Genomic DNA, 13,855 nt, shown 5'->3' on the forward strand with positions numbered 1-13,855 from the left:
ATATTAAATAAACATAAAAACAAATATATTGTTAATCTGATAATTTGCAACTGTGGTACCAATTGGAAAGGGGTACTTCAGCTGAAACCTCCAGACAGAAGGGGTACAGTATTTAAAAACCAAAAGTTTTCAAAACGGGGATCTACTAACTTTGTGGGAGAAACCACCTAAAATGGATCTCGTCAACCAGTCAACGTCCGTTTGCTGGCTTGGGGATACGTGACATCTGTAGTATGGTCAAAGTCTGTCTTCCCCTAAAGCAGATAAATATATATATATATATATATATATATATATATATATATATATATATATATATATATATATATAAACTCTCATAATAACATAGAATCAAACAGAGAGGCAAACGGGCTTATATGTGCTGTCGTTTATTTGCACAAGCATACGTGTGCATCGAAATGCATCCCAACCACATGTGCCTAGTTGCACGATTACAGTGATTATAAAGACCACTTGGCAATATACATTCCTGGCGGATCGGAAGGGTGTCATCCATCAGAGGTGTGTCCCCCTGTAAATATACAGCACTCTGCTTTTCTTAATGCAGTCTCAGAAGGAATGATGCCCACATTAAGAACATTAACAAGCTCTCTGCAGGCATGAGCTACATGGTGCATATGACCTGTGTTATAGCCCTTCCATCGCCTCCTGTCAAGTTTAATTGCTCTGTAATGTTTCTTTCACAAAGGTTGGGTGCCCAAGTGACTTTATAATCACCCTGTTAACACAACTTATATTAAATATATCCTACTCTAGGTCTTATATGCTCAACATGGAAAGCCTGAAAACATTTCTTATACCCCCCCCCCCCTCCGTCACCCCAGTGATGTTCTTCAGTTTCCTGGGACAGACAGGATGTACCCAGAGCGACTCTTGGTGAAGTCTGGCTGTGATTGGTTGATCTTGGTCTCTACGACGATGGTGCACTTCTTGCCGTGCATGCTGCACTGGGTGGGGCTGACGATGCTCACCTGCAGTTTGCGTTTCTCGCTGCCAGAGAGGAGAGAAAACCGGGAGTGAGAATCAAACACACACTGCAGCAGGGATCAGCTTCTACAGGCCTCAAGGTCAACTGGTATAACATGTATCCATTATAGCAGCAGTTTGCAACCTTGTCTGGGCCATCGTGAGTGAACAACATATTTCCAGTAAACCTTACCTATTACTGCATTTGTTTTCATCACTTCATATATTTCCCATTATATAAAAGACACATAGTGTAAACCTTAAGTTATTAATGATCAGAGTTTACTAGTCGCTGCAAGGAGATATAAGCACATCCGGCACACTACATTCCACTTCTACACGTCACATGAGAACTACATGGTCACTGAAACTCGCCAGTCATTGGAAAAGCATTGACGCATCCAGTCAATGCATTCATTGACGCATCCATAAGCACTTACTGCTGGGACTTTTAACAACACTCAAACTCCCAAAAATTCAAGCGTACCATAATGTGTGTATCTTTAATACAGGAAAACATGAGACCAACAAAATTATAGTGATTACTATTAGGTCAGAATAACAGGAATGATTTGGTTTGATGTCTTTTAACGATTTTCTTTAACCAAAGTGCATTACCAGCTTGGCCCATAATAGGTGTTATTTAATTTCCCAAACATTTAAGGTTCAACAGAACTAACTTGCACTTCTTATTCAGAGTCTGAGCCCTGCCCCTCTCCTGCTTCAGCACAGCTGGAGTCACTGGAAGGCAAGGCAGACGGGCCCGCTTCATCCTGCCGCTGAGACTTCAGCCGTCGGTCAGGGTATTGTGCACAATATTTATAAAGTGTCTCTTACATCCCATTTTCAAATCAAACTAGTAACTGTCACCGTATACCTATAGCAACAGCTTACCTACACCTTAACTGCTAATTTCAAAGTAGGTGCTTTGAATGACAGGTGTTATAGCTGGCAAATGAAAGTGCACAGTCAGTCCACGTCTATATGATTGACAGTCATTTAAATGAATGAGAGGAATTCTACCGGCAGGATGAAATGACTGACAGCGACCCCTAGCCATTCAGAGCGCCACAGAGACGGGACAGACAGCAAGTATAAAAACTGCACAAACTTGAGATGGTTTATAAATTATTAATTTGGGTAATAAAATAAAAATGTAGCGATTGGTTTTACCGGCATTTATCATATGTACCTTTATATCAGTCGAACTCAGATTTTTCGGGAATTCGACATTTAACAAGCTTTACCGATTAAAATTGAAAAAGTTGCAAGCCTATTTATACGTGCAAGACAACATGTGTACAACATTAATGTGTAAATGGAATTGACTGAAGAAATATTGAATATTTAATACATTACTTTACACTGTACTTAAACGATAAGCAAGGATATAAAAGTATTTTGCGATGTAGACAAGGCTATTATACTTGAAGAACACTATTGTCGCGCAATACAACCCCTGTAATACTGTATAGCTATCATATAACAAGTGCTTTCATATTTTAACTGAAAGTCAACCAGAACTGCTTGAGTCAGGTTGCATGGATCCTTTGTGATCGCAGGCTAACAAGAGTTAAAAATCACAAAGTTAACAGCAGAGAGATTCCACTTGTCATACAATAAACACTACAGCCAACATCGGCATTTGACATGCATATTTTTGACAGGGGAACATTGTGCCCTATATAGCTCAATTTTCTTAGCTGGGAAACAGGATTTTAGAAAAATATATATTAATGCAATAAAGAAAGCTATAAGTAAAGCTTCATAATTTTGATTTGATTCATACATCATGGATGATCGATCAAAATAAACAGGAGTCAGCTGGCACCAACCTCAGGCCACTCAGACAACCCTGCTTTATCAAAAGCAGTGTGAAATCACAGAGCAGACCCAGGTAGCGCATGCCAGTGTGAAACGCCCTAAGAATATATATATATTATATATATTTATATGATATATATATATTATAGATATATATATCATATATAAATATATATATATATTATATACTGATCGGGCAGCACTGAACAGGGATTTGACAGGCATACCAGCACAAGATCAGTAACCCTGCACTGATTTCCCTAGTGGGACAAGTCCCAGCACTACAGAACAGCACATAGCAAACTCCTGAACAAGGAGGAGGAAGAACAGTTTCATAACCTCCCCTCAAGCACAGCTCTCAACTAGAGCACAGAAATTGCTTTCAGTGACTGAATAGGATAGTGTGATCTATAGCTATGCTAATAACACAACACTGCACAAATTAGACATACTATACCATATATTTATTACTCAAGACAATATCACATGACTAAGCTTTATGATGCAATTGTATGGATGTCCCTTGAAACGAGAAGAAGAATGATACCTCAAGGCTGCGAGAGCAGTAATAGTTTTCAATATTATCTCCTGTGTGTTCTGAACTTATATATAAGCTTAAAAATAAGGTTTTATTTGGCACTGGATCGGCACGCCACAGGTGCAGACTGCTTAGCTTTAAAAGATGCCCGTTTGTCCAATGCTGGTGTGACAGAGAAAGAATGAATCTTGCTTATAAATCACCCTCTTGACCTGTGAGGGTGCTGTGTAAAGGGAACAGAGTGCACCAGACTGCATGGTTTGACAATTCATTCCAGGGAAAGGTGGAAGTCGGCCATCTAGAAAGGGGGCGGAGCTACAGTACACCACATCATCGCCCCAGAAGGGAAGCGATGTGGCAACCGCGGATTGGAGAAGAAACGGTTGCACTCGCTAACCAAGAGAGTTTGACTGACGGTACAAATGGGGACGTGGCTAAGCGATCTGTTCCTTTGTTATGGTCAAGAGCAAACCACTAAAGAAGCACTAAAAACATACTGAGAGTGTTTAGTGTTTGTTTGTTTTGTTGTGTCTAATTATACTTGTTTGTTCTTATTAGACGGTTAACACGTACCGGGGGCTGTTGCTTAAGGCCAGCACCAACCTGGACACCACTTCACAACTGTACACGAATAAACTGTATTTCACCACTTGCATGTTAGCACTGACTCTGGACGTGTGATTATGTGTGTCTTTGTGTGTGTTTATTATTTTGGGTCTGTAACCCGTTGTTTAAAACAGCGCAATATACATTGCTGTGTACTGCTTGGGATTAATATTTACAATTGCAACGACCTGGATTACAAACTAAATATAAAGATCTATTTGGAGCGTGAACTTTGTTATCTGTCTTCCGTTACGTATCACATCACCTCTACACCTGCGCACTGCAAACAACTTTGCCACAGTTGGTCATTTTGTTATCGTATGATTTAAAAAACAAAAAGGAAATAAATCACAGAAAATGCTCCTGTAATAAACTGATTTTTAAGTTTTGGACCCCTGCTTAAAGTTGCCCCCTCCCTACTGAAATCCGAAATGGTGTCCCTGTTTGTAGCAGGCACAAGTAGTTGGTTACTTATTTAAAAATACAGCACACAGATATAGAAGATATTTGAACATTCAGAGTACTGTAGTTATTCCACAAATGGGGAATAACACACAAGCTCCTGAAGTGATTTTTATGGCTATCCTCATGGGTTTAATCACCACAGCACTGAACATTCATGGAGGATTCTGTTTACATAACTAGTACAAGTTTTTGGAAAAGACAGTACATTCAAACCTTTACTTAAAGATGATATCGGAGAATCCCTTTCCTTAGATCAAGCCCCATATCTGCTTAGGAGTGCAGTGTAAAGTGTAAATCCCTACTCATTCTGCCATTGGATTTGAATGAATGTGAGATTCCAAAATGAGATCTGGTAAGAAAAACATATTCACTGAAGACCACCGAATATGAAAATGTTATTCAATGCTTTATCTCAACACTAATTGGATAATGTTTACAGTATTCTCCAAACATTTGACATATTATTTTTTAACTTATATACAGTATTTAGGAGGCCAGCATATACATTTAGATTAATTTCACAGACATCCTTCTACTACTATAAAAGAAAAAAAGAAAAATCCTGGATATATGGTATTGCTATTTTTACAGAGTTTGGAACGAACCTCTGCAAACCACTGAAATTAATAAGATGCTCAATCTAGCTGTGAAAGTAGCAACAGAGAATAAAGACAACCAGTCAGTAAATGCCATAATGTAGCCTCTTGATCGTGCAACACAATGCTAAAACACTGTCTTTAAACCTCCCACCCCCACATCACTCCTCTGTGTTACAGGAGAAATCTGTGCCAGGGCTCACAGTAACCATAGCAACTCCATCCATGAACTATTGCACTACTGTGGGTCCTGCAGCCAGTCAGGCGCTTCTATTGATTATTTAGTTCCTTTCCCAAGGGCAGAGGGGTACTGCAGGGGGGAGAATATAACTGCAAACACTTTGAAAACACAGTGATGACGGGGGTGTGTGGTGGGCTACCTACAATTATCTGTGAGATACTTGAAATTGATTGGAATGACAAAATGGAGTGATTAGGTTACCATGGTACCTTGGGAAGTCAGTCCTGTCCACAGACCTATCTACTTAAACATCCTTTTTTATGGGACAGTTCCACTCATGCCAAAAAACTGCAACAGACTGCATTGATATTAATGGGGAAATTGAATTGGAGTTTTCTGCACACCTTTACAATCCAATCTGTAGCACAGAACTTGAAGGCATTACCTTGCTTGCTCGAGTTAAATTTGACCTATCTCTTGGAAGGTAAGAAGTTCACGCAACATATTCAATGCAAACCCTGTTTTATGTCTTATCCAAAACAGGTCCAAGACATCTCTAAAGAAGAGAGTGCCTCTGTACAACATGCTGGAGTGCAGAATATCACATACAGTAACCTAAACACACCTGCACGCCCCATGCCAGTGTGCGGTGACTGTAGATGGTACAGTTCTGGTTGCCCTTTAGCATGATCTGAACCAGTGACAGTGCAGTGCAGAAGGGCGGATGAACCCCTCCTGAGCTGGCTCCCTCTTTAGCAGCTGGAGAGCCCTGGTAGGCTGGTTCTTATCTGGTCTCTGTGCTGGTGAGAGCCCTGGGTACCATGGGTGGATGAACGCTGGCAGACAGATGGAGCAGGCTGGGTACCGGCAGGGAGTGTGGCTGCAGCAGACTGACCATTAGTCATGAGACCCAGAGACTATGTTCCCAGCTTAATCAAACAGGAGGCAGTGGTCAGGGAGGGCTGTCTGATGAATGATTTGTTGCTAGTATTCTTTAAATCACATGTATGACTGGTCAGTTAACTGGAATTCCTCATACACACCGTAATCCTTAGAATTAAATCAGTTTTTTTTTTTTTTTCTCAGAAATGGTCTGCATCTTAAATTCGAGGATCGTGTATTAACCCCTTAAAGACCGGGATCGTCTTAACATGATCATACTGAAGTGGGCTTCTAGGATCGCAATCGTGTAAACATGATAAAAAAAGCACTTAGTTTTGACGACTTACAGGGCCACCGTACTTTGCAGTACTGGAGTGAAACACATTTTTTCATGTGACGTCACTGAGAGGAGCATTTAGTGTCTAAAGGGCGTAAAACGTTTTGGCAGCACTGAGAGAAAATACATTTAGTTCATGAAATAGTATCTGATCATATCCACTCGTTTCTTGATATTTATAAATGCTTGAGGATCAGCTCTATATTAAAGGTCTACCTCCAGCTATTTCAGATTGCCATGTCAAGCCCGTTGGGGCAGCACCGTTCCTTGGTGGGAAACAACTGCCCCGATCTTTGGGAAGGAGGAGAGGAAGATGAAGATGAAGATGAGGAAGACTGTGAAGATGGATTCCTGCGTAGGCTATTTTCCTGGGTGTGTCGCCTGGTTCCCCTTGGTACAGCGCTATTGCGTAAGGTGATGCGGAACAGCACTGTGCAGAAGTAAGGGACGCAGCGTGCTCTGCAGAGCGGCGGGAGAGACGTTTCATAAGCGTGCGGTTAAAGAAAGGTGCATAAAGCTCACAGAAACTGCGGTTTGTCAGTGTCCCCTTGGCATACTCTGGCCCCAGGCAGGAAGAGCATCTGCCGTGCTTGCCCTCAACAGGCAGACTGGCCTTGCATGTCTTGCAAGGATAAAACCCAGGCGTGATGCAAGAAGCAAGCAATGTAGTGTACAGTTTATACAAATGTGCTGGTGGTGCCTCAATCTGCTTATAGACTGCAACCGGACGGGTCAAGAGCCGAACAAGACTGGTTTGGTACCGGACCTGGGAGAGACTGGAAAAGCCCAGGAGCTGTGCAAGTATTTCTGTTTAAAAAAAAAAAAAAAAAAAAAAAAAAAAAAAAAAAAAAAAAACAGTAGTAACACAATTACAGCTCACAAAATAAACGTCTCATAATTTAAAATGAGAATTTAACTCCAGCCGGAGCTATGCAGCTCGGGGGAACACAGCCAGCCTGATAAAATGGGTTAAATACATTTCTGTGTGTACAATACATACTGCCCATTCCCAGCACTCTGCATTGTTAACCATGCAGACCTGCTGTGAAACTCTTTTCCTTGCCTTTCCAGTTGTACCACAGTAGCTGAGTGTTTGCACCATATCAGGCAGAGGGGAATACATTATTTCCAAAGCTTACAAGTTGCCACCTCTGTACTGAATCAGTCAACTGTTAGAGATCACACATTTCTGGCAGTTGCAAGCCACTGAACAGGAGGGTGAGATAGAAGACCCTGTTTCTGACGGATCTGAATGAATTTATTTATTTAGGACCTCCTACAGGTCTTCACTTGGCTATTTTTAGCAGCTTGAGGTACCAAAACCACTGAAGAGATTATTTTGGAGATTCAAATGACTTCCCAAATTAGGGATCAAATGTACAGTAAATTAGTTTCATTAAAAACAAAAAACAAAAAACAAAAAAACTTTGGGAGTAAACTCGATCAGAAATGTTTATTTGTACTAATGCATTTTTTTTAAAATGGTCTTTTAAGTGATAACCAAGGAGTGTTGTTAAACTATATCTTACTTGTAATAACATATTGGTGAAGTAAAATGAAAAATGCAATTGTGCTGGCCAATGGAATCATTCCCAAGGTTACCATGTGATGCTGCTGGATGTCATTTAGGCAGCTCTTTTATTGAAGTTTGCAGTGGTGGACGGTCTACAGCAGTGTAAGCTGCAGGTATAGAACTTCTGGCTTAAATCTCAGCGTAATCCTCACAGTGACGACAGGAAATTGAAAATATCCGTGGCTATAATCGTGCAATACTGGACTTGCTGTCAGGGCTCTTTGTTAACGTGTTGACCTATGTTGAGTAAATATAGTATTGACCTCTTTTGTTGAATCGATTCACATGCCTACCCCATAACATCGCTCTACCAACTGTACATAATTGGTACACTATTTTATACAGACAAACAAAATTGTGTAAAGTACCACCAGGGACACCCAGAACAGCACTTGTTTTAATTGTTCCACAGGGAAACATGGCAAGTCCTTTATAATATCTCCACAATATCTCAGGAAAGATCTGTAATTTGTGCAAGTTTGGACACAGAACCTCCTGCCAACCAAGCAGCTACTGTCAACCCCATATCAAAGCCAATCAAATCTGCAGTCATGCCCATTGTGACAAACAGACATACAGACAAACTTACATATTGACTGTCCAGCTGGCATACGCTGCCATTTAGTCATTTCAGCAGCAGGGTTGTAATCTCAATTAGATTAGCGAGTCACACCATTATCTAATTAACAAATATAATAATAAATATGTACCTACAGGTATCGCTAATATAGTCTCAACTCTGATACAGAAGAATATGTAGTCAAATGAAACTGACCTGCATTTCCATGCCCTGCTCTCTGATACTGTACGAAGTTCGTACCTTGTTCAGTCATAAGCTTTTCACTTTCCCTTCCAGTGCAGGAAATTGAACAGTTTGAAAATAAATCAAGCTGGTCATCTTCACTTCAGTAGTGAAAGTAATGCAGCAGTGAAATTTACACAATGCACCTTTTGCCTTCTTACTCATTTTCAAAATGAAAAAGAAAATTAGCTTCCATGGTTTCGTGTCAGATTAATTCAAAACAAATATTCACCTTCCCTGTGTCTTTATTTCTGTTGTTGTTCTAGCAAGCTCAGCACATTTAATACAGGAAACTACAACATATTCAGATTTAAATATTCGGTGTAAATGTGCTACATCATACTACACTAGACCCCAAATAAATATTTTAAACATTGGACTGAAAAGTTGCAATTACCTTTATCAGATTATTTTACAAGGACATTTCATCCCTAACTCAAAATAACCACAAGATATATACAAGTAATTCATAAACAAAACATAAACGGGAAAAGTCTGAGATTTGAGATTCTGAGATTTGTAAGTAGACCATTAAGGTGGACAAGAACACATGCAGTGTTGATGGAGGTGTGGACGTTCTGTTCATGTATGCAATTCTTTAAAGAGGCTTTCCATGAAAAATATCCAGACATGCCAAAGCCAAGTCACACAAATACAAGCCAATAGAGGAGATCATTTTGAACATGTTCTATAAAGATATTTTTTTCATATGGTGCTTTGTTTATTAATCACCCTGTATATACTAAAAGTAAAAACATAGCAAGAAGTACTACTATATAATGGCAATGAAGGGGTTGCAGACCAAGGGACAGCAGTCCCCACAAAGGCAGCGACAATGATTTGAACTGCGACCATTGTTTCAAATTCACTGTGCTGACACTGATGCTGTGGTCTGTTATTATTTCTGGTTTCTCCAAAGTAAGATTAAGATACTCTAACGTTAATTTTGTATTTCATTTTGTCTGGGAATTCACTGTCTCACTGGCAATTTCTCCCTCTCCTCACTTGTCTGTCTGGCTTGCTTGCTGTTCATCAGCCTGTCAGTCCTTCAGTCTGTTTATCTGTCTCTGTACTCCCCTGCCTGACCCTGCCTTACTGCTCGTTCTCACACTGAAAGCTGCTGCTGGCACTCGTGCTTCAAACCCAGCCTCCCCGCTGTGGTGCAGCACTCTGATCAGGAGAGCTGTTTGGCATTGCTATGGAACCGAGGCCTGGGGCGGCTCTGCCTTGATCAGGGCTGTCAGGCCAGAGGCAGGGAGACCGACAGCTACACACACACACATCTATACATCAAAACATAGAGCAATGTAACACTGCTGAGGGACTGGGAAACAGTGTTGAACTTGCGGTTACAGCGAACTCTGTATTGGTCTTCCTGAGAGCCAGCAAATTCAATACAGTAGAGATAACTCTAATGGGTAGCGATTTTAACACAGACAATGCAATGCAGGAATCCCTGAAGTTGGTTATAGCTGTTAGCATTTTCTACACAGAGTCTGGGTATTAATTTCTAATATTGTGGTGCATTCAGTGGCCTGTCCTGGTTTCGCTCTGCTGTGGCATATCAGGCTAAAGCTCATGAGATGGAGAGATGGAGAGATGGAGAGAGAGAGAGAGGTCATGTTGAAGAACATATATACTCTACATCCACCCCCTCCTCCACTTCACTGTGTTCTAATGTGGAAGCCTGGAGCTGCAGGGAGTTCTGTCTGAACTGAATAGTAATGAAGGAACATAGCAGCTAGAGCAGAGCACTGGGATACAGTGTGCTCCATGGTGTGAGCTGGGAGACTGGCAGTGTGGCTGGTAAGAGGGGAGGACTAGGAGGCCATCAAGGCAAGTGGTTAGTCTTGAGAGACTGGACGGCAGTGTGGCCTGGTGGCTAGAGCTGAGGGACTGGGAGGCATGCTGGTTAGAGCTGGAAACAACTACTTAGACTGGTGCTACTGCTGCACCACTCAAGGACACTAGATCTTGATATAAACATCACTTGAGGAACTCATTAGTATTCCTGACCAGGAATATTATTAATCAAGTAAATATTAGACAAGCATGTGCTTGCTGGTCGCTATGGGAACTGCATCTGCAGCAGCATGGAAAAATGGGAGGGTCAGAATGCATGCCAATCCGAAAATCCACATCAGCTAACAGGGGTCTCCTTCAGACGAAACAACAGAACCCCTGCTTCCATACACGGTCAACAAGCAGCTCTGCTTCCATTATTATTGGGATAGTTACTGTTTGTTCTGTCAAGGTAGAGTCCAATCCAGTACGTTTAGAAACTCTGCTAATAGTGATCCCACATGGAGTTTCCACTGGGCCAGACAGTTTGGTTCTCTACCGGCAAAAATTCAGATTAATGTGCTTTGTGATGGGGTTGGATGTCAGTGTGGCCGAGTGGTAAAGAGGTGAACTGGAAGGGCATCTGGGCAAGTGGCAATATACTAGGAGCACTCTCTACTGCAGTGGTGGCCAACACGTGGATTTTTGGTGGATCTCGGGACAAATCAGAACAAGCACTAGCATATAAGCGTACAACGTTTTTTGTTATGGCTGATGGGGAGAGCCTTCTGTGTCGCCCAGTAGCACAGGTGAAAATATCCCAACAGATTCAGCATATGAGACTATAAAAATGATTATGCAATCAATTCAGTGCTTCTGTGACAATAACGGTTTTTGGGGTAAGATGTCAGTGATCAGTCCAGTAGTACTATGACCAATTGTATGATGGCCAACACACATTTACTCTGGTCAAGACTAATTGAGGTCTCTACCAGTAGAATGTCAGCCTGGGCCACACCAAAAACAACAAACAGTCTTGCACACAACAGCTTGTCTGACTCAGCTGTCAGCTTTGTCCACGTTGATGTGGGCTTACATGTCCCCGCCTACCCGGACGTCAAACAATCCCGGCTGAGGCAAGCTTACTTCTTCCGTGCTTACAAACACACACACACACACACACACACACACACACACACACACACACACACACACACACAGGGTCTGTAGACCAGTCATGTAACAGTATAAATCCCGGGTCGTTACAATATATACAGTGTAATAGAAACTGCCGTTCCACCAGTTTAAAGTATACAACACTTATTTAAATTGTATATTTTTATAATAAATGTTGTAAACTGTAATTAACAAGGAATCCAAGAACGTTTCTACACACTTGTATTGTTTCGTGCTTGTTTTGTAACATTAACAGACAGTTTGCTTTTACTTTTAGAGAAAAATACAGTGCAAGCACGGGAGTTTCAATTTAAATTGGTTTAAGTCCAGTAATGTAAAACAAGAAGAAAACCCAACGTTTGTGAGTCAAATTGCATTATGGAAGAAATGGGAGCCACAACCTTACCGTGTTATAACGGATTCTGTACTATAATGGGTCGTGTTATAATGGGGTAGCACTGTATGTTGAACAATTGATAAGTGTTGCACTGAATGGAATGATCAGTTACTTGATCGGTTCTGGTTTCAGTTACCAATGAAACCACATATGGTTTATTTACAGCTTTAATATTTACTTAATGAAACACAGAAAAAAAAATATTACTAGTGGCAGCAATGACATGATATATATATATATTATATATTTATATACTCTGTGTGTGTGTGTGTGTGTGTGTGTGTGTGTGTGTGTGTGTGTGTGTGTGTGTGTATATATGTATATATATATATATATATATATATATATATATATATATATATATATATATATATATATATTTATAGACATAAACACACACACACACACACACAAACATACATTAAATTCAAATGGAGTTTACATCAATAAATGAACAAACAGCAAAGTAGGGGTGGGAATGGTACGCATGTTACTTGTACCATTCACGATTGATCGTCTGTCATTGAGGAAGATCTGATTTTCACTGTTTATTTTGATTCATTGTGCAGCAGTGACAACAGACAAAAACATACACGCATCCCCTTACTGCTTAATATAATAGTGAGGCACAAACCATTTAATGGCACTACAGCTTTATCTACGGTGATGTTATCACTTTTTAAAAAATTATTTAAGCCTTAAGTTAATCTACTTTTAGATCTACCATTAAACCTCAAAGAATACTGTGATAACTGGAAGACATTTTCATTACACGTGTGCTATTGTGGTCAAGAACAGACTAATTGTACCCTTTTATCATGAGATTTAACAAGCCCAGTAGAATGCCATATCAATGTCATCCTTGCCGCCTGGAGAAAGCACAAGACAAAATGTGTTATTGAATAAAATTAATTCTGGACTTTCACTACCACATATAGCAGATCCTGAAATTGATGTACTACAGCCAAGTATGAGATGGAAATAATGGCACATTAAGATTTGCTTAACTGTTTAATTATTCTTTTATATTACAGAAATTGTACAAAGGTGCTGAACAGTACAAGCTGATCTCCACCTCACTCAAAGCCACGCATGGCAGGAGCTCTGGCCTCTCTTTATATATTACATACAAGATGTATGCATCTGTAATGCAACCATCAATACAAGAGAAAATACAGGTGTTGATCCAACTGAAAACATTTTTTTTTTAATAGTTTCAGTGGGCAGTAGTCCGAATTTGAAATAACTGGCACTGAGCACTTTTCTAGGCCAAATTATTGAAAGTGATTTGAAATCAGTTTGTTTCCACTGGAAGCAGTTGAATCAGGACTCTGTTAGCCCCAGTTAAGATTGTGGGCTGGCAGAACTCAACCTCTCCAGCTTGCTCTGATGGCAGACATGACACAGGAGAGCTCAGTTATTAATACGATCAGGGACATATCCGAGGTAGGTGACTGCTTTTACAAAAAATGTCAATTATACAAAAAAAAAAAAAAAAAAAAAAAAAAAAAAAAAAAGGGGAATACATTTGAATCATCAAGGTAGTTGGACTAGATTGTAGACTGCAGATGGAACTTGTTTCTAGTGCAGTTAATACACTTTTAATGAAATATGAATCCTCAAAAATAGAAAACCTGCCCACGCTAAATTTTCTCTGCTTTGCTAAACTGCATAAAAAGGTTCAGTTTCCCTGGTCTAATAAACGAGTG

The 13,855-nt window shown here is 40.3% G+C and overlaps 1 protein-coding gene across 4 annotated transcripts in view; it reads right to left on the reverse strand.

Moving 5' to 3' along the window:
* Window positions 1-272: 272 nt before the first annotated feature.
* The window catches only part of myo1d (myosin 1D), a 103,626-nt gene continuing 90,043 nt past the window's right edge, over window positions 273-13,855 (reverse strand). For all 4 annotated transcript variants that reach the window (XM_041231595.1, XM_041231597.1, XM_041231594.1 and 1 more), the window contains one exon: window positions 273-1,011. In XM_041231595.1, the coding sequence (XP_041087529.1) occupies window positions 855-1,011 (157 nt within the window). In that variant the 3' untranslated portion in view covers window positions 273-854. The remainder of the gene's footprint in view (window positions 1,012-13,855) is intronic.

The sequence above is a fragment of the Polyodon spathula genome, chromosome 28 (genome assembly GCF_017654505.1).
Source record: "Polyodon spathula isolate WHYD16114869_AA chromosome 28, ASM1765450v1, whole genome shotgun sequence".
NCBI lineage: Eukaryota > Metazoa > Chordata > Actinopteri > Acipenseriformes > Polyodontidae > Polyodon > Polyodon spathula.